Source organism: Phalangium opilio, unplaced genomic scaffold (assembly GCF_054372755.1).
Source record: "Phalangium opilio isolate 3A_F unplaced genomic scaffold, DU_Popi_V2 ptg000113l_1, whole genome shotgun sequence".
Classification (NCBI taxonomy): domain Eukaryota; kingdom Metazoa; phylum Arthropoda; class Arachnida; order Opiliones; family Phalangiidae; genus Phalangium; species Phalangium opilio.
In genome coordinates, this window is record NW_028324209.1 from 7,810,018 (window position 1) to 7,824,705 (window position 14,688).

Consider the following 14,688-nt stretch of genomic DNA (forward strand, 5'->3'; position numbering starts at 1 on the left):
AATAGACACGCGATAATAAATGCTATCTATACAAAATTGCAATATTTCAAGTTTTTTGATAAGAGCAGAGGTAACTTTCAGGGATCCTCATCATTCCAGCTGTCATAAATTCTCTTTTTCTTTAGTTTATTGATAAAAATTACATCAGACGATCATAATATTTATTTGAAGCTTATAAATAAATCTAATTCAGCAAAAAAATTGCCTAATTTTCTAATATTTTATCAAAAAACTTTGATCAATTTGCAAATTAATATTTGTATACACGAAAAAGAAACCAGATTCTTCTTCTTTTTTTTTTTCAAAATAAATTGCGGGTAGAGAGAGTGAGGTTAATTTTACGTCTACATTTTATTTGAGATAAAGGCAACGACCTCTTTCTCTTATAATGAAATTCGTTAGTGAAGTTTAAAGAGCTAGTTAGTTTAATTTGAGAAAGAAGTACTAACATTAGCCCAATTTAACTTAAATGTTTAAACTTTGTCACAAACATTGCGCCACATGTATGACTCAAACCTCAAAGGCAATTTCTTAATCCAGAAAAAATATAAAGATCGTTTAGCTACACTAACAAAGATTAAAAATGAGGTGTATAATGAAATGAGCATCATTGTATGAATGAAATTATTTGAACCAAATATTTTCATCTTCAACGTATGTGATATTTTTCCCGCAAGAGTTTGTGAAATTTCTTCACAGACTCACTGGTAGCTTTAGCTACTAAAAAAGGTTATCCAGTTTTGATGTGAAACTATTTGAGCTGGCTAGCTCAGCTTGTTTAGATAAGATTACAACACGTACTACAAGTCGTTCCCGCCCTTCCCTCAAAAACAGGGGGTGTACAAATAGTTGAGCAAGACCAGCATAATTTTTTAAAAACGTACCACAGCTTATAGCCACGAATTATTTAAAAATTTTTGGAGAACAGACACACAGATAAAATCATTTCAATGTTTCCCACTTAATGAAACAAAGGGAGACAAAAAAATGCATAGGAACGGTCAAAGCCCATTGCTTCCAAAGCCCGTTTCTTCCAAAGCCAAAATCATTTGGAAGTAACGAGCCGGCTGGCTGGATCGTTACTTCCAAAATGACGCCCCCTGCAATACGATTGGTTAAAAACATATGGTAGTAGGAAAACTCCTAAGAAATGCCCCACCCAAATCTCCCGGTGCGTGGACAAATCTCCCGGTGCGTGGACATCTCCCGGTGCGTGGACAAATCTCCCGTTGCGTGGACATCTCCCGTTGCGTGGACATCTCCCGTTGCGTGGACAAATCTCCCGTTGCGTGGACATCTCCCGGTGCGTGGACAAATCTCCCGGTGCGTGGACATCTCCCGGTGCGTGGACAAATCTCCCGGTGCGTGGACAAATCTCCCGTTGCGTGGACAAATCTCCCGTTGCGTGGACAAATCTTCCGTTGCGTGGACAAATCTCCCGTTGCGTGGACATCTCCCGTTGCGTGGACATCTCCCGTTGCGTGGACAAATCTCCCGTTGCGTGGACAAATCTCCCGTTGCGTGGACAAATCTCCCGGTGCGTGGACAAATCTCCCGGTGCGTGGACAAATATCCCGGTGCGTGGACAAATATCCCGGTGGGTGGACAAATCTCCCGGTGCGTGGACAAATCTCCCGTTGCGTGGACAAATCTCCCGTTGCGTGGACAAATCTCCCGTTGCGTGGACAAATCTCCCGTTGCGTGGACAAATATCCCGGTACGTGGACAAATATCCCGGTGCGTGGACAAATATCCCGGTGCGTGGACAAATATCCCGGTGCGTGGACAAATCTCCCGGTGCGTGGACATCTCCCGGTGCGTGGACAAATCTCCCGGTGCGTGGACATCTCCCGGTGCGTGGACAAATATCCCGGTGCGTGGACAAATCTCCCGTTGCGTGGACAAATCTCCCGTTGCGTGGACAAATCTCCCGTTGCGTGGACAAATCTCCCGGTGCGTGGACAAATCTCCCGGTGCGTGGACAAATCTCCCGTTGCGTGGACAAATCTCCCGGTGCGTGGACAAATCTCCCGGTGCGTGGACAAATCTCCCGGTGCGTGGACAAATCTCCCGTTGCGTGGACAAATCTCCCGGTGCGTGGACAAATCTCCCGTTGCGTGGACAAATCTCCCGGTGCGTGGACAAATCTCCCGGTGCGTGGACAAATCTCCCGTTGCGTGGACAAATCTCCCGTTGCGTGGACATCTCCCGGTGCGTGGACAAATCTCCCGGTGCGTGGACAAATCTCCCGGTGCGTGGACATCTCCCGGTGCGTGGACAAATCTATACGTTTGAAACTTTGGGGCTTTTTTGTTGAAGAAGGTTTAAGAGGATGGCGCCACCTTTACTTTATTATATAATTATTAATATAATATAATATAATAATATAATTATAATATTATATATAATATAATAATATAATTATAATATTATATATAATATAATAATATAATTATTTAATATAAAGCGCGAAATATTAAATGCATTCTTAATATCAATGTTCCTGATTGTTGGCAATTATTATTATTATTATCATCATAACGTTAACGATAAATGGTGTTTGAATAGTAACATTAAAATTATTAATTTCATTAATTATTAATTTCATGACTATTTGCTTAAAGAAATGACAAAAGTTTAGCTTACTTACCATATTAAAATATTTCCATCAAGTTTAAAGCATGATGTAATGTTCTAAAAGCCCGATTCCTTTTTTTATCTTAAAATAATGTTAAAAATTTTTAATTTCCATCCTAAAAATCGTTAACATTTGGGCTGTATTCCAAAGGTTGCAATTAAATCTTAAAAGCTGAATCTCCTAATCCCATGAAGGGTTTGAAAAGGTAAGGATTTTATAAGAAAATACATTTTCACGAATTATTTTTGTGCTATTTCATAATTATAGAAGTTACTCAAAGAATGAAATTTTAACGTCGGATCTGCTTTATGTTTTTTATACTTATAATAATTTATTACGTACCCAAAAGGTAGGCTGGGTTTGAAAAAATATTCACCAATTATTTTTGTGATATATCAAAATTATAGAAGCTACTCAAATAATGACAGTTTCTTCAAACGTAATATTTTCTTTGTTTTTTTATTTTTTTTTTTTACAGTTCTAATCATTTATTAATTTTCAAAAAGGTACGATTTAAAAACAGTTCACCAATTATTTCTGTGATATTTACAAATTATAGAAGTTACTCAAAGACTGACTTTTTTTAAACGTTACATTTTCCATGTTAACAACATCCGATCTGCTTTGTTTTTTTACAGGTATAATCAATCATAACGTTTCAAAAAGGTACGATTTAAAAACAGTTCAATTATTTTTGTGATCTTTACAAATTATAGAAGTTACTCAAAGAATTACTTTTTTTACCGCCTCCCCTCTTCGCTTTGATTCGTACTGAGTTTAATATAAAGCACTAAATGTGAAATGTAGTATTCATAAAATACATGTATATTAAAATGTCTGTAACTCGTGTTCTTACTTGTTTTCAATTATTACTAACAACAATAATTGGTGTATGAATATTAGCATTAAAAACTGCAATTATTAAAGTGATGACTATTTTCATTAAAAATACAGCAATAATCATTAATTATGTATAAAATAGTTTCGTTTAACAAAAACCATAAACTATTTTAGTGCATTTATAACATTGTAATTGCTTTAAGAAAAGTATTGTTCCAACAATTTTCAAGCCCAGACCATTAACTAAGCCAAAGACGACTTCCGAAATTCGCCAAAACCACCTCTGATAGATCAAAACCAAATTTGCTTATATTTCAATTTTAAAAATATTGTTTCTCTACTAAATAGATTTGCAAAATCTTCTTGTACCATTCTATAGTGTGACGTGCAATATAGATATCAGGAACAGTACCCTCTTACTTTTATATAATATTTAATTTTTTTTAATTAATTTATGGCGGTTGAGGATGTAATATTTAAATATTTTCTAAAAGGTCAATGTACATTAGAACCTTGAATAGTTGCGAGTTTTGTCCGAATCGGAACGACCTCTGATAGGACAAAACCAAAGTTGCTTATATTTCAATTTACGCTAATTGAAATTGGACATAAGGTTCGTGATCATTTACGTAATAATCCTTGAAAGGGTCATTCTTGCTGATGTCCGCGTTTTAAGGCACAGATTTGGTGTCATTCATGGCCCTTGTGGATATAGTATTTAAATGTTTTTTAAAAGTTCTACGCGTGTCATGTGCAATATAGATATCTATAACACTACCCTCTTACTTTTACATAATATTTAATTTTTTTAATATACTTCCTCTTCATTTATGGCCGTTGAGGATTGTTTGTGGTAGGTATGAAAAACTAGGGAAATTACTTTCTCATAGTCGTGAACAACAGGATAAAACTGAGATTGTGGAAAACCTTGCATTTTAAAAGGGAAATGTTAAATTGTGGGAATATATTTGTGTGATGTGTTTCAATTAGTATTCATTGAGTACCTTATATCTTGTCAAGTTTCCCCGGAAATATCGGTTTACATGGAGCCGATATTGGCTGATACCTATATGAAAAAGATAGGCCGATATATCGGTGCATCCCTAATATGAAGTAAATTTTTACAAATTTTTGATTTTAAATTGTGCTGTTTCTTAGTAAATTAAATTAATATTGAAAATTTGAATTGGAAAAACTAAAGGTTGCAAAAACTACCCCAAAATAAATATCCTACTAATTATTAATTAATATAAGCCTAATTAAAATAAGTAAAAGTGAAAAACCGTTCTAACGGTCTAAAAATCACAATTATAACTCTATACTACACATTAAAACATAATTAACAATATGCCGCCAAAAAACCTAGGTTAAAATTAATTAAACTAATTTTTAACGCCTTATAGGTAATGTGTTTTGAATTATAGTCAGTTAAGAGTAATCTTCGCCTATAGTGCGAGGGGGCCATGCAAACCAGTCATACAGCAATCCCTATAAGCCGCCATCCTTTCCCCCATTTTTCGGGGTTATTACAGATTTTTCGGCGTTATTACACATTTTTCGCGGTAAGGAAAAATCTGTAATAACGCCGAAAAATGGGGGGAAAGGAGGAAGCGCTACAGATATTGCCGTAAGACTGGTTTTTTTCATGCCCCCTTCTCACTAAAGGCGAAGTTTTCTTAACTGACTATAATTCAAAACACATTATGATTATTAGGCGTTAAAAGTTAGTTTAATTAATTTTAACCTAGGGTTTTTTTTGGGCTGGATATTGTTAATTACGTTTTATAGTGTAGTATGGAGTTATAATTGTGATTTTAGACCGTTATAACGGGTTTTCACGCTCACTTATTTTAATTAGGCTTTAATCTTCATTCAGTATTTACTATCTTTTTAATTGTAAAGCCTATCATTTCTACTATACGTGGTTTAAAGTATAAAATCAATTCAGTTTTGATTTTTGTTATTTGTTATCAGTCACCAGTGTAATTTAAAATTAATTTTTACTATTGTTTGTTTGTTAGTTTTGTTTCTTGCAGTGTTTTGATTTTTGCTAATGATTTTTCAATTGCAATTTCGCCCTTTATTAAATTTAATAGATCGTTAATAAAAGTTTAATTCAAGTTTGAAAAATCAGATTAATTTCACTTTCGAGAGCGTAGGACTAGCAGTTTCCGAACTATCGACCACCGATCGTCGAAAGCTGGAAATCGAATTATGCCAATTATATGAATATTTTGAAAATATCTTGACGCCAAATTGAATAGTTTTTAACACCGAATTCAATGCCATTAACCGCTTTAAGATAGAGTCAGTAGTTGGACCAGAATCAGACGAATAGGGCTTTTCAAGTTCTTCAAAATGGCAGGAAAAACATGGGGACACCAGAAAGTAACAGGAATCGATCAAAAGTAGAATTTAAGTCAGTTAGGTTGAACTTAAAAATAGGGATCACCGTAATCAGTGGAACAACTAATCAACCGCTAGTATTAGGATCTTGCGATTACTTTTATTCGATTACTAACAGTTTTTTACGTCAGAATTGGATAGTTTCATTCAAATTTATTGCTATTTTAATGCCAAAAATGTGTTTGAAAGACGAAATATTAACTGTTATAAGCTGTCTTTTCGGACGTTTAATTGCATAATTAAACATTCGTAGTTGATGCACTTCCTTAAATAATTAAGCTAATTACAGTTAGAAACCGAAAATAACCGAAAAACTAAATTTTGTAAAAGTGGTCTTCGACTTCAGCTTTCAACCTAGTGTTACACCCCTAAATACTTCATACGTTTGCAAGGTTAAGATTCCCTGGATTTAATTTTTACGTTTTTCGTTAATTACGTCTCGTAATAAAAGTAATTTAAGAAGAAAAAATATTTTTCCTCACTAATTTTAGGATTAGGAAGTCGAAATAAAAATTTATTTTGAAGTCGTACAATGATATTTTTTTCACCTACTTAATTTCATACTATTTTGCATATCGCCATTCGATTCATTAGCTTAAACTACTGCAAAATAAATATCCTATTAATTATTATAAGCCTAATTAAATAAAACGTGAAAACCATTCTAACGGTCTAAAAATCACAATTATAACTATATCCTACATTTTAAAACCTTATCAACAATATCTCGCCCGAAAAACCGAGGTTAAAATTAATTAAAATAATTATTAACGCTTAATAATGTGTTTTGAATTATATTCAGTTAAGAAATCTGGAAATATTCGCCTTAAGTGAGAGGGGGCATGAAAATAACAAGTCATACAGCAATATCTATGACCCGTCACATTTCCCCCATTTTCGGCGTTATTACACATTTTTCGGCATTATTACAGATTTTTCGTTGTAAGGATAAATGTGTAATAACGCCGAAAATGGGGAAAAGGATGAGGCGTCCTAGGGATTGCTGTAAGGGATTCATGCCCCATTCTCAGTCACAAAGCCCGAAGCTGTGGATGGTTGCCAGTTGTGCTTGGTCGACCGATAAATCTTCAGCGGACGTTGAAACCCTAATTTTTGAATTTTGATTCGCGAAGGTTGGTAATTAATTTCTAATTATTTTCCTAGATTAGTCTATATTTTCAGGTGAAATTCAAATCTCCAACGGACGTTGAAACACTCGTTCATGGATCGCGAAGGTTGGTAATTAATTTCTAATTATTTTCCTAGATTAGTCTATATTTTCAGGGGAAATTCAAATCTCCAACGGACATTGAAACACTCCTTCATGGTTCGCGAAGGTTGGTAATTAATTTCTAATTATTTTCCTAGATTAGTCTATATTTTCAGGGGAAAATCTCCAACGGACATTGAAACACTCGTTCATGGATCGCGAAGGTTGGTAATTAATTTCTAATTATTTTCCTAGATTAGTCTATATTTTCAGGTGAAATTCAAATCTCCAACGGACGTTGAAACACTCGTTCATGGATCGCGAAGGTTGGTAATTAATTTCTAATTATTTTCCTAGATTAGTCTATATTTTCAGGGGAAAATCTCCAACGGACATTGAAACACTCGTTCATGGATCGCGAAGGTTGGTAATTAATTTCTAATTATTTTCCTAGATTAGTCTATATTTTCAGGGGAAAATCTCCAACGGACATTGAAACACTCCTTCATGGATCGCGAAGGTTGGTAATTAATTTCTAATTATTTTCCTAGATTAGTCTATATTTTCAGGTGAAATTCAAATCTCCAACGGACATTGAAACACTCGTTCATGGATCGCGAAGGTTGGTAATTAATTTCTAATTATTTTCCTAGATTAGTCTATATTTTCAGGTGAAATTCAAATCTCCAACGGACGTTGAAACACTCGTTCATGGATCGCGAAGGTTGGTAATTAATTTCTAATTATTTTCCTAGATTAGTCTATATTTTCAGGGGAAATTCAAATCTCCAACGGACATTGAAACACTCCTTCATGGTTCGCGAAGGTTGGTAATTAATTTCTAATTATTTTCCTAGATTAGTCTATATTTTCAGGTGAAATTCAAATCTCCAACGGACGTTGAAACACTCGTTCATGGATCGCGAAGGTTGGTAATTAATTTCTAATTATTTTCCTAGATTAGTCTATATTTACAGGTTAAATTCAAATCTTCAACGGACGTTGGAACACTCGTTCATGGTTCGCGAAGGTTGGTAATTTCTAATTATTTTCCTAGATTAGTCTATATTTACAGGTTAAATTCAAATCTTCAACGGACGTTGAAACAATCGTTCATGGTTCGCGAAGGTTGGTAATTCCTAATTATTTTCCTAGATAAGTATATATTTACAGGCTAAATTCAAATCTTCAACGGACGTTGAAACAATCGTTCATGGTTCGCGAAGGTTGGTAATTAATTCCTAATTATTTTCCTAGATAAGTATATATTTACAGGCTAAATTCAAATCTTCAACGGACGTTGAAACAATCGTTCATGGTTCGCGAAGGTTGGTAATTAATTCCTAATTATTTTCCTAGATAAGTATATATTTACAGGCTAAATTCAAATCTTCAACGGACGTTGAAACAATCGTTCATGGTTCGCGAAGGTTGGTAATTAATTCCTAATTATTTTCCTAGATAAGTATATATTTACAGGCTAAATTCAAATCTTCAACGGACGTTGAAACAATCGTTCATGGTTCGCGAAGGTTGGTAATTAATTCCTAATTATTTTCCTAGATAAGTATATATTTACAGGTTAAATTCAAATCTTCAACGGACGTTGAAACACTCGTTCTTGGTTCGCGAAGGTTGGTAATTAATTCCTAATTATTTTCCTAGATTAGTATATATTTACAGGTTAAATTCAAATTTTAAATGGATGTTGGAACACTATCATTCATGATTAGTAGAGGTACTTTCATAATTTATCCATAATACAGAGCTTCGTATCTTTTTTCTTGAAAAAATGTGTTCTTCTTGTTGCTACCATTAAAGTGAATCATAATACCGCTGAAAATAAACCTGTAAACCTGTTTTAATAAAAATTTCTCTATGTGGTTTGCCCCCAAGATCGCGAAGGAAAGTGGGGAAAACATTTAGGCCGAAAGAACAACTCGCGTACTTTAATCTTATTTTGTTATTTCAGTTAAGGTTATCTATAGTTACCCAAAAATAAACCTGTTGTTTTCGATTAATTTCACGTTAAATATGGTTATTTAAGTTGAAATTAACGGCTTATCTTCTTTTACTAGTGTTATTTCAGTTTATTATACGTGTTTGAACAAGAAATTCTCCTCAACTGCAAACTTTAGAGGAGTGAGTCCGAGTGACTGTTTGACTTTTGCGGAACAATCACTACTTTGCCCCAAAACTTTTAAATATCGCGGCTTTTCAATGGCTCTCTTTTAAAAATGGGAAAAAGGCTTTTAAAGGGAGGGTGAAGTAGAAAATCTACTGATTTTTTATCGATTCTTCAACTAATTATAGGACCAGTCTGCATAGTGAAACATTCAGGAAATACCAACTCCGAATGATTTTAAAATTCAAATTAGGTTCAGATTTTAAGGATAATTTTAAAGAAGGTCCTCCTACCAATCGCGTAACGCCCTGCCTTTTTGTTAACAAAATTCTCGTGGCACGTTCCGTGTTGAATGAAATTTATCACGAGATTTGATAAAATTCGCGCGCGACGTGATAATCGTGACGTGAGACATGGAGCGTGCCACGAGAATTTTGTTAACAAAAAGGCAGGGCGTTACGCGATTGGTCGGCAGTCCTTGTTTAAAATTATCCTTAAAATCTGAACCTAATTTGAATTTTAAAATCATTCGAAAGTATTTCCTGAATGTTTGACTATGCAGACTGGTCTTAAAATTGGTAGAAGAATCGATAAAAAATCACTTGATTTTCTACTTCACCCTCCCTTTAAATGACAATTTAATTAGTCGTAAGAATTAAACAGGAAAATGGAGGCTGGGTGAAATATAAGTGTAATTTTAATTTTAATTTGTTAGTTTAATTATAAGGTATCCATGAATTTACCCAAAACATTCGTGTTTTGGGTTAATTTCACATTAATTATACTTGATTAAGTCTAATTTAGCGGCTTATCATGTTTATCTAGTGTGGATTTAGATTATAATACAAGTTTCAATAAAATATTAACTTTAATTGCAATTACCCTAAAATTTTAATGTATGCGCTTTTGATGTATTTTAACGACCATTATTATTTTTGATCATTATTTTGAAAGTGAAATAGGAAACTTATTTTTAATTTTCTTTTTCTGGTTTTTTATGGAGCTAGGGCGCAGGCCATAACAGCTCCTTGAGGCATATTTAAATTAGACTATAATAGTATCGAGAAAAACAGTGACATAGCGAATAAATTAATTTAATTAGTGACTTAATTAGTTAAATAATTGACATTTTCCAAAACTGTCTCGGTTAACCACTAGCGTAGGTGTAACTGCGCGTGTATGCAAAATTTTATGCAATTTAAACCATAGAAAGACAAGATATATTGAAATTAGTAACTTTAAATTTAATGTCATTTAACTTAATGTAATTTCAAAAATAAAAGTTTTTCACAATTTTGTTGTAATCTTTGAAATGTTGTCTTTCGGTTTGTAAAGTCTTGAAATTTTTAAATTGAAACACTTGCTTGGAAATGAGCAGAAACTAAAGGCATATGAACAACCCCTCCCCCCTTCCCAAGTTGGCTTTAGCTCGACCTTAACGAGATGAGGTCGCCAAATCGGGGAGCAATATTTGCTGAAGCCAGAGGGGGCGGAATGGACCCGTCAGGAAGTTTTAGGGAGGGACCGGAGTTTGGGGGTTTAAGCCTAAACTACTGTGGCTGTACGAAAAACTTGTGATGTTTTAAACTTAATTTGAGCGTGGTTCGTTAGAGTGGATTAAGCTTAAAATTTATTTGAATTTTTTACCCTAATTGCAATGTTTAGTGAAGTTTAATATTTTTTCCACATATTCAGTTTTTAACCCAAAACTTTTGAATTTCGCGGCAATTATTGTACTTTAAAGATAGTTTAAATTAAGTGTGAAATAGAAAATATTGGGCTTTACCAATGGCTTGGGTATATAGTTTTAATCATAATTGAAGAGTTTATTTTATTTTAGCTTTTATCCAAAAAATGTATATTTTGGTTTAATTTTACGTTAATTATATTTAATTGAGTTAAAATTACGTAGGACTGTGTTTTGGCAGTGTACATTTAGGTTATAAAATGAGTTTAAATGTATACTACACCTTAATTGCAAATATAGTGGAGTTTTCCATTCTCATTTTACGCTTAAGTTTTGAATTTCGCGCCTATTAAGGTACTTTGGAGATAATTTAAATTAGCTTAAGTGTGAAAAGAAAACACGGGGCTTTACCAACGGCTTGGGTACATACAATCTTAATCAAGAACATCATTTAAGAGTCATCTGAGTTTTCATCCAAAAAAAATGTATAATTTGCTTTAATTTCACGTTAATTACACTTAATTACGTTGAAATTAACTTGCGTTCAATTTTTATCATATCCTGTGCCAGGTTTGTGCTAACATAAAGATTATCTATACAATATGTTAATGAATGATGTTATTCTATAGTTTAGCTTGAATACCAGTAATTAAATCAAATACCTATACAATTCATAGCAATTTAAACCAATAAACAAACGGCAATGTGGACTGTTGAAATAGCAAACAACGAAACCCTCCGTTTCTAACGTGGTTACATTGAGAGAATCTGAGATGTAAACATAAAAATTATTTGACAAATTAAATTATATAACGACACAGTCCTCCTGGATTAACCAGCACAACTGTTACTTATGAGAAGTGCCATACTTACGTAACATATCTTATAAAATTATGCCGTTTATCATTAATGTAAACTGGAGATGACATATTTTGTGCTTAATAACGATAGGAATAATTGCTAACAATTACGAACACGAGTTACAGGCATAGTAATATAATTTTATACAAACGCTATTTATAACGGCGTTTAATATTTCACGCCCTACCGAGAGAAATGTCCACGCACCGGGAGATTTGTCCACGCAACGGGAGATTTGTCCACGCAACGGGAGATTTGTCCACGCAACGGGAGATTTGTCCACGCAACGGGAGATTTGTCCACGCAACGGGAGATGTCCACGCACCGGGAGATTTGTCCACGCACCGGGATATTTGTCCACGCACCGGGATATTTGTCCACGTACCGGGAGATTTCTCCACGCAACGGGAGATGTCCACGCACTGGGAGATTTGTCCACGCAACGGGAGATTTGTCCACGCAACGGGAGATTTGTCCACGCACCGGGAGATGTCCACGCACCGGGAGATTTGTCCACGCACCGGGAGATTCGTCCACGCACCGGGAGATTTGTCCACGCAACGGGAGATTTGTCCACGCAACGGGAGATTTGTCCACGCACCGGGAGATTTCCACGCACCGGGAGATTTGTCCACGCACCGGGAGATTTGTCCACGCACCGGGAGATTTGTCCACGCAACGGGAGATTTGTCCACGCAACGGGAGATTTGTCCACGCACCGGGAGATGTCCACGCACCGGGAGATTTGTCCACGCACCGGGAGATTTGTCCACGCACCGGGAGATTTGTCCACGCACCGGGAGATTTGTCCACGCACCGGGAGATTTGTCCACGCACCGGGAGATGTCCACGCACCGGGAGATTTGTCCACGCACCGGGAGATTTGTCCACGCACCGGGAGATTTGTCCACGCACCGGGATATTTGTCCACGTACCGGGAGATTTCTCCACGCAACGGGAGATGTCCACGCACAGGGAGATTTGTCCACGCAACGGGAGATTTGTCCACGCAACGGGAGATTTGTCCACGCACCGGGAGATGTCCACGCACCGGGAGATTTGTCCACGCACCGGGAGATTTGTCCACGCACCGGGAGATTTGTCCACGCAACGGGAGATTTGTCCACGCAACGGGAGATTTGTCCACGCACCGGGAGATTTCCACGCACCGGGAGATTTGTCCACGCACCGGGAGATTTGTCCACGCAACGGGAGATTTGTCCACGCAACGGGAGATTTGTCCACGCAACGGGAGATTTGTCCACGCACCGGGAGATGTCCACGCACCGGGAGATTTGTCCACGCACCGGGAGATTTGTCCACGCACCGGGAGATTTGTCCACGCAACGGGAGATTTGTCCACGCAACGGGAGATTTGTCCACGCACCGGGAGATGTCCACGCACCGGGAGATTTGTCCACGCACCGGGAGATTTGTCCACGCACCGGGAGATTTGTCCACGCACCGGGAGATTTGTCCACGCACCGGGAGATGTCCACGCACCGGGAGATTTGTCCACGCGCCGGGAGATTTGTCCACGCACCGGGAGATTTGTCCACGCAACGGGAGATTTGTCCACGCAACGGGAGATTTGTCCACGCACCGGGAGATGTCCACGCACCGGGAGATGTCCACGCACCAGGAGATTTGTCCACGCACCGGGAGATTTGTCCACGCAACGGGAGATTTGTCCACGCACCGGGAGATTTGTCCACGCAACGGGAGATTTGTCCACGCAACGGGAGATTTGTCCACGCACCGGGAGATTTGTCCACGCACCGGGAGATTTGTCCACGCAACGGGAGATTTGTCCACGCACCGGGAGATTTGTCCACGCACCGGGAGATTTGTCCACGCAACGGGAGATTTGTCCACGCACCGGGAGATTTGTCCACGCACCGGGATATTTGTCCACGCATCGGGAGATTTGTCCACGCAACGGGAGATTTGTCCACGCACCGGGAGATTTGTCCACGCACCGGGAGATTTGGGTGGAGCTTAAACTATTTTCCTACTACAAATCCTATGTTTCCTACTATATTTTGGAAGAAACGACCTTTGGAAGCAACGATCTTTGGAAGCAACGGGCTTTGGAAGCAACGAGCTTTGGAACAAACGGGTTTTGGAAGTAATGATAGCCACCCATAGGAACTCTATAAATTACGAATCAGCCAATAGAAAAGCGACCTGTTTAATAAAAACAAAACTTCTACATGTTTTATCACCAGTTCTCACTGCGTTTTTAAACAGAAAGAACGTTCCTACGAAACAATAATATTTTTAAATCTTCGCAAATTAGTAAAATATGTCGGAAGCTCATTTAGACGAGTATGACCACTACAATTTTGACCATGACAAAATTGTCAATTCTGGACACAGCGGAAAACAAAGAACCAAGAAAGAGGCCAGTGAGCATACAAATCACCATGACCCCAGTGGCCACGCTAGAAAACTAGTCAACAAAATGCAAAATACAGAGAAAAATAAGGCAAAACCAACAAAGTCAAAGGAATGAGTATGTATTTTACAAAGTAGATTCATAATATTTGATTGCCTATGGTTTTAACTTTTATTTTTTTGTTTTTATCAAGGTACATAGCACCTGCTGACGACCTTGGAAATATCTTGTTTGGACCAGTTTTGATTTTGAATTTTTTGGATACGGTTTTTATTGCGTCATACCTCTACCCAGTGCTAAACAGACAGACAAGCCAGACAAAGACATTTTTTTATCAGGCTCCTGTTGTTACAGCCAAAACATTTCGCAGTGTCTGTGATTAAACCCCAATTTATGGGAAAAAAATGTTCCAGCTCTGTTATATAGAGTAATTTCTCTTATGCCATTTTTCAATAAAAAATTTAATGGTTTATTGTCTTGTGTTTATGTGGATGGGGTGGGTGAAAATAAGTGATTTAAAATA

The 14,688-nt window shown here is 36.8% G+C and overlaps 2 protein-coding genes and 1 long non-coding RNA gene across 8 annotated transcripts; 2 read left to right on the forward strand and 1 right to left on the reverse strand.

The window, feature by feature from the left end:
* The first annotated feature begins 1,002 nt into the window (after nt 1-1,002).
* LOC149623694 (uncharacterized) lies at nt 1,003-3,566 on the forward strand. 6 transcript variants are annotated; one of them, XM_089852895.1, is made up of 4 exons: nt 1,003-2,843; nt 2,906-2,987; nt 3,117-3,144; nt 3,277-3,566. In XM_089852895.1, exon 1 carries the CDS (start codon nt 1,126-1,128, stop codon nt 2,293-2,295), a length of 1,170 nt encoding a protein of 389 aa, XP_089709021.1. In that variant the 5' UTR covers nt 1,003-1,125; the 3' UTR covers nt 2,296-2,843; nt 2,906-2,987; nt 3,117-3,144; nt 3,277-3,566. The 6 variants fall into 6 exon arrangements, with proteins under 6 accessions (XP_089709021.1, XP_089709019.1, XP_089709020.1 ...); XM_089852893.1 differs by having other exon boundaries at nt 1,003-2,987; XM_089852894.1 differs by having other exon boundaries at nt 3,117-3,566.
* Nucleotides 3,067-7,374, reverse strand: LOC149623695 (uncharacterized). The gene is made up of 2 exons (XR_016374835.1): nt 4,483-7,374; nt 3,067-4,405 (listed from the first exon to the last, which is right to left on the reverse strand). It is a non-coding gene; the product is annotated as an uncharacterized LOC149623695 (long non-coding RNA).
* Nucleotides 7,375-13,952: 6,578 nt separating this feature from the next.
* On the forward strand, nt 13,953-14,637 carry LOC149623696 (nuclear protein 1). The gene is made up of 2 exons (XM_089852898.1): nt 13,953-14,282; nt 14,359-14,637. The coding sequence occupies exon 1, from the start codon at nt 14,073-14,075 to the stop codon at nt 14,280-14,282; it is 210 nt and encodes a 69-aa protein (XP_089709024.1). The 5' UTR covers nt 13,953-14,072; the 3' UTR covers nt 14,359-14,637.
* Nucleotides 14,638-14,688: the final 51 nt, after the last annotated feature.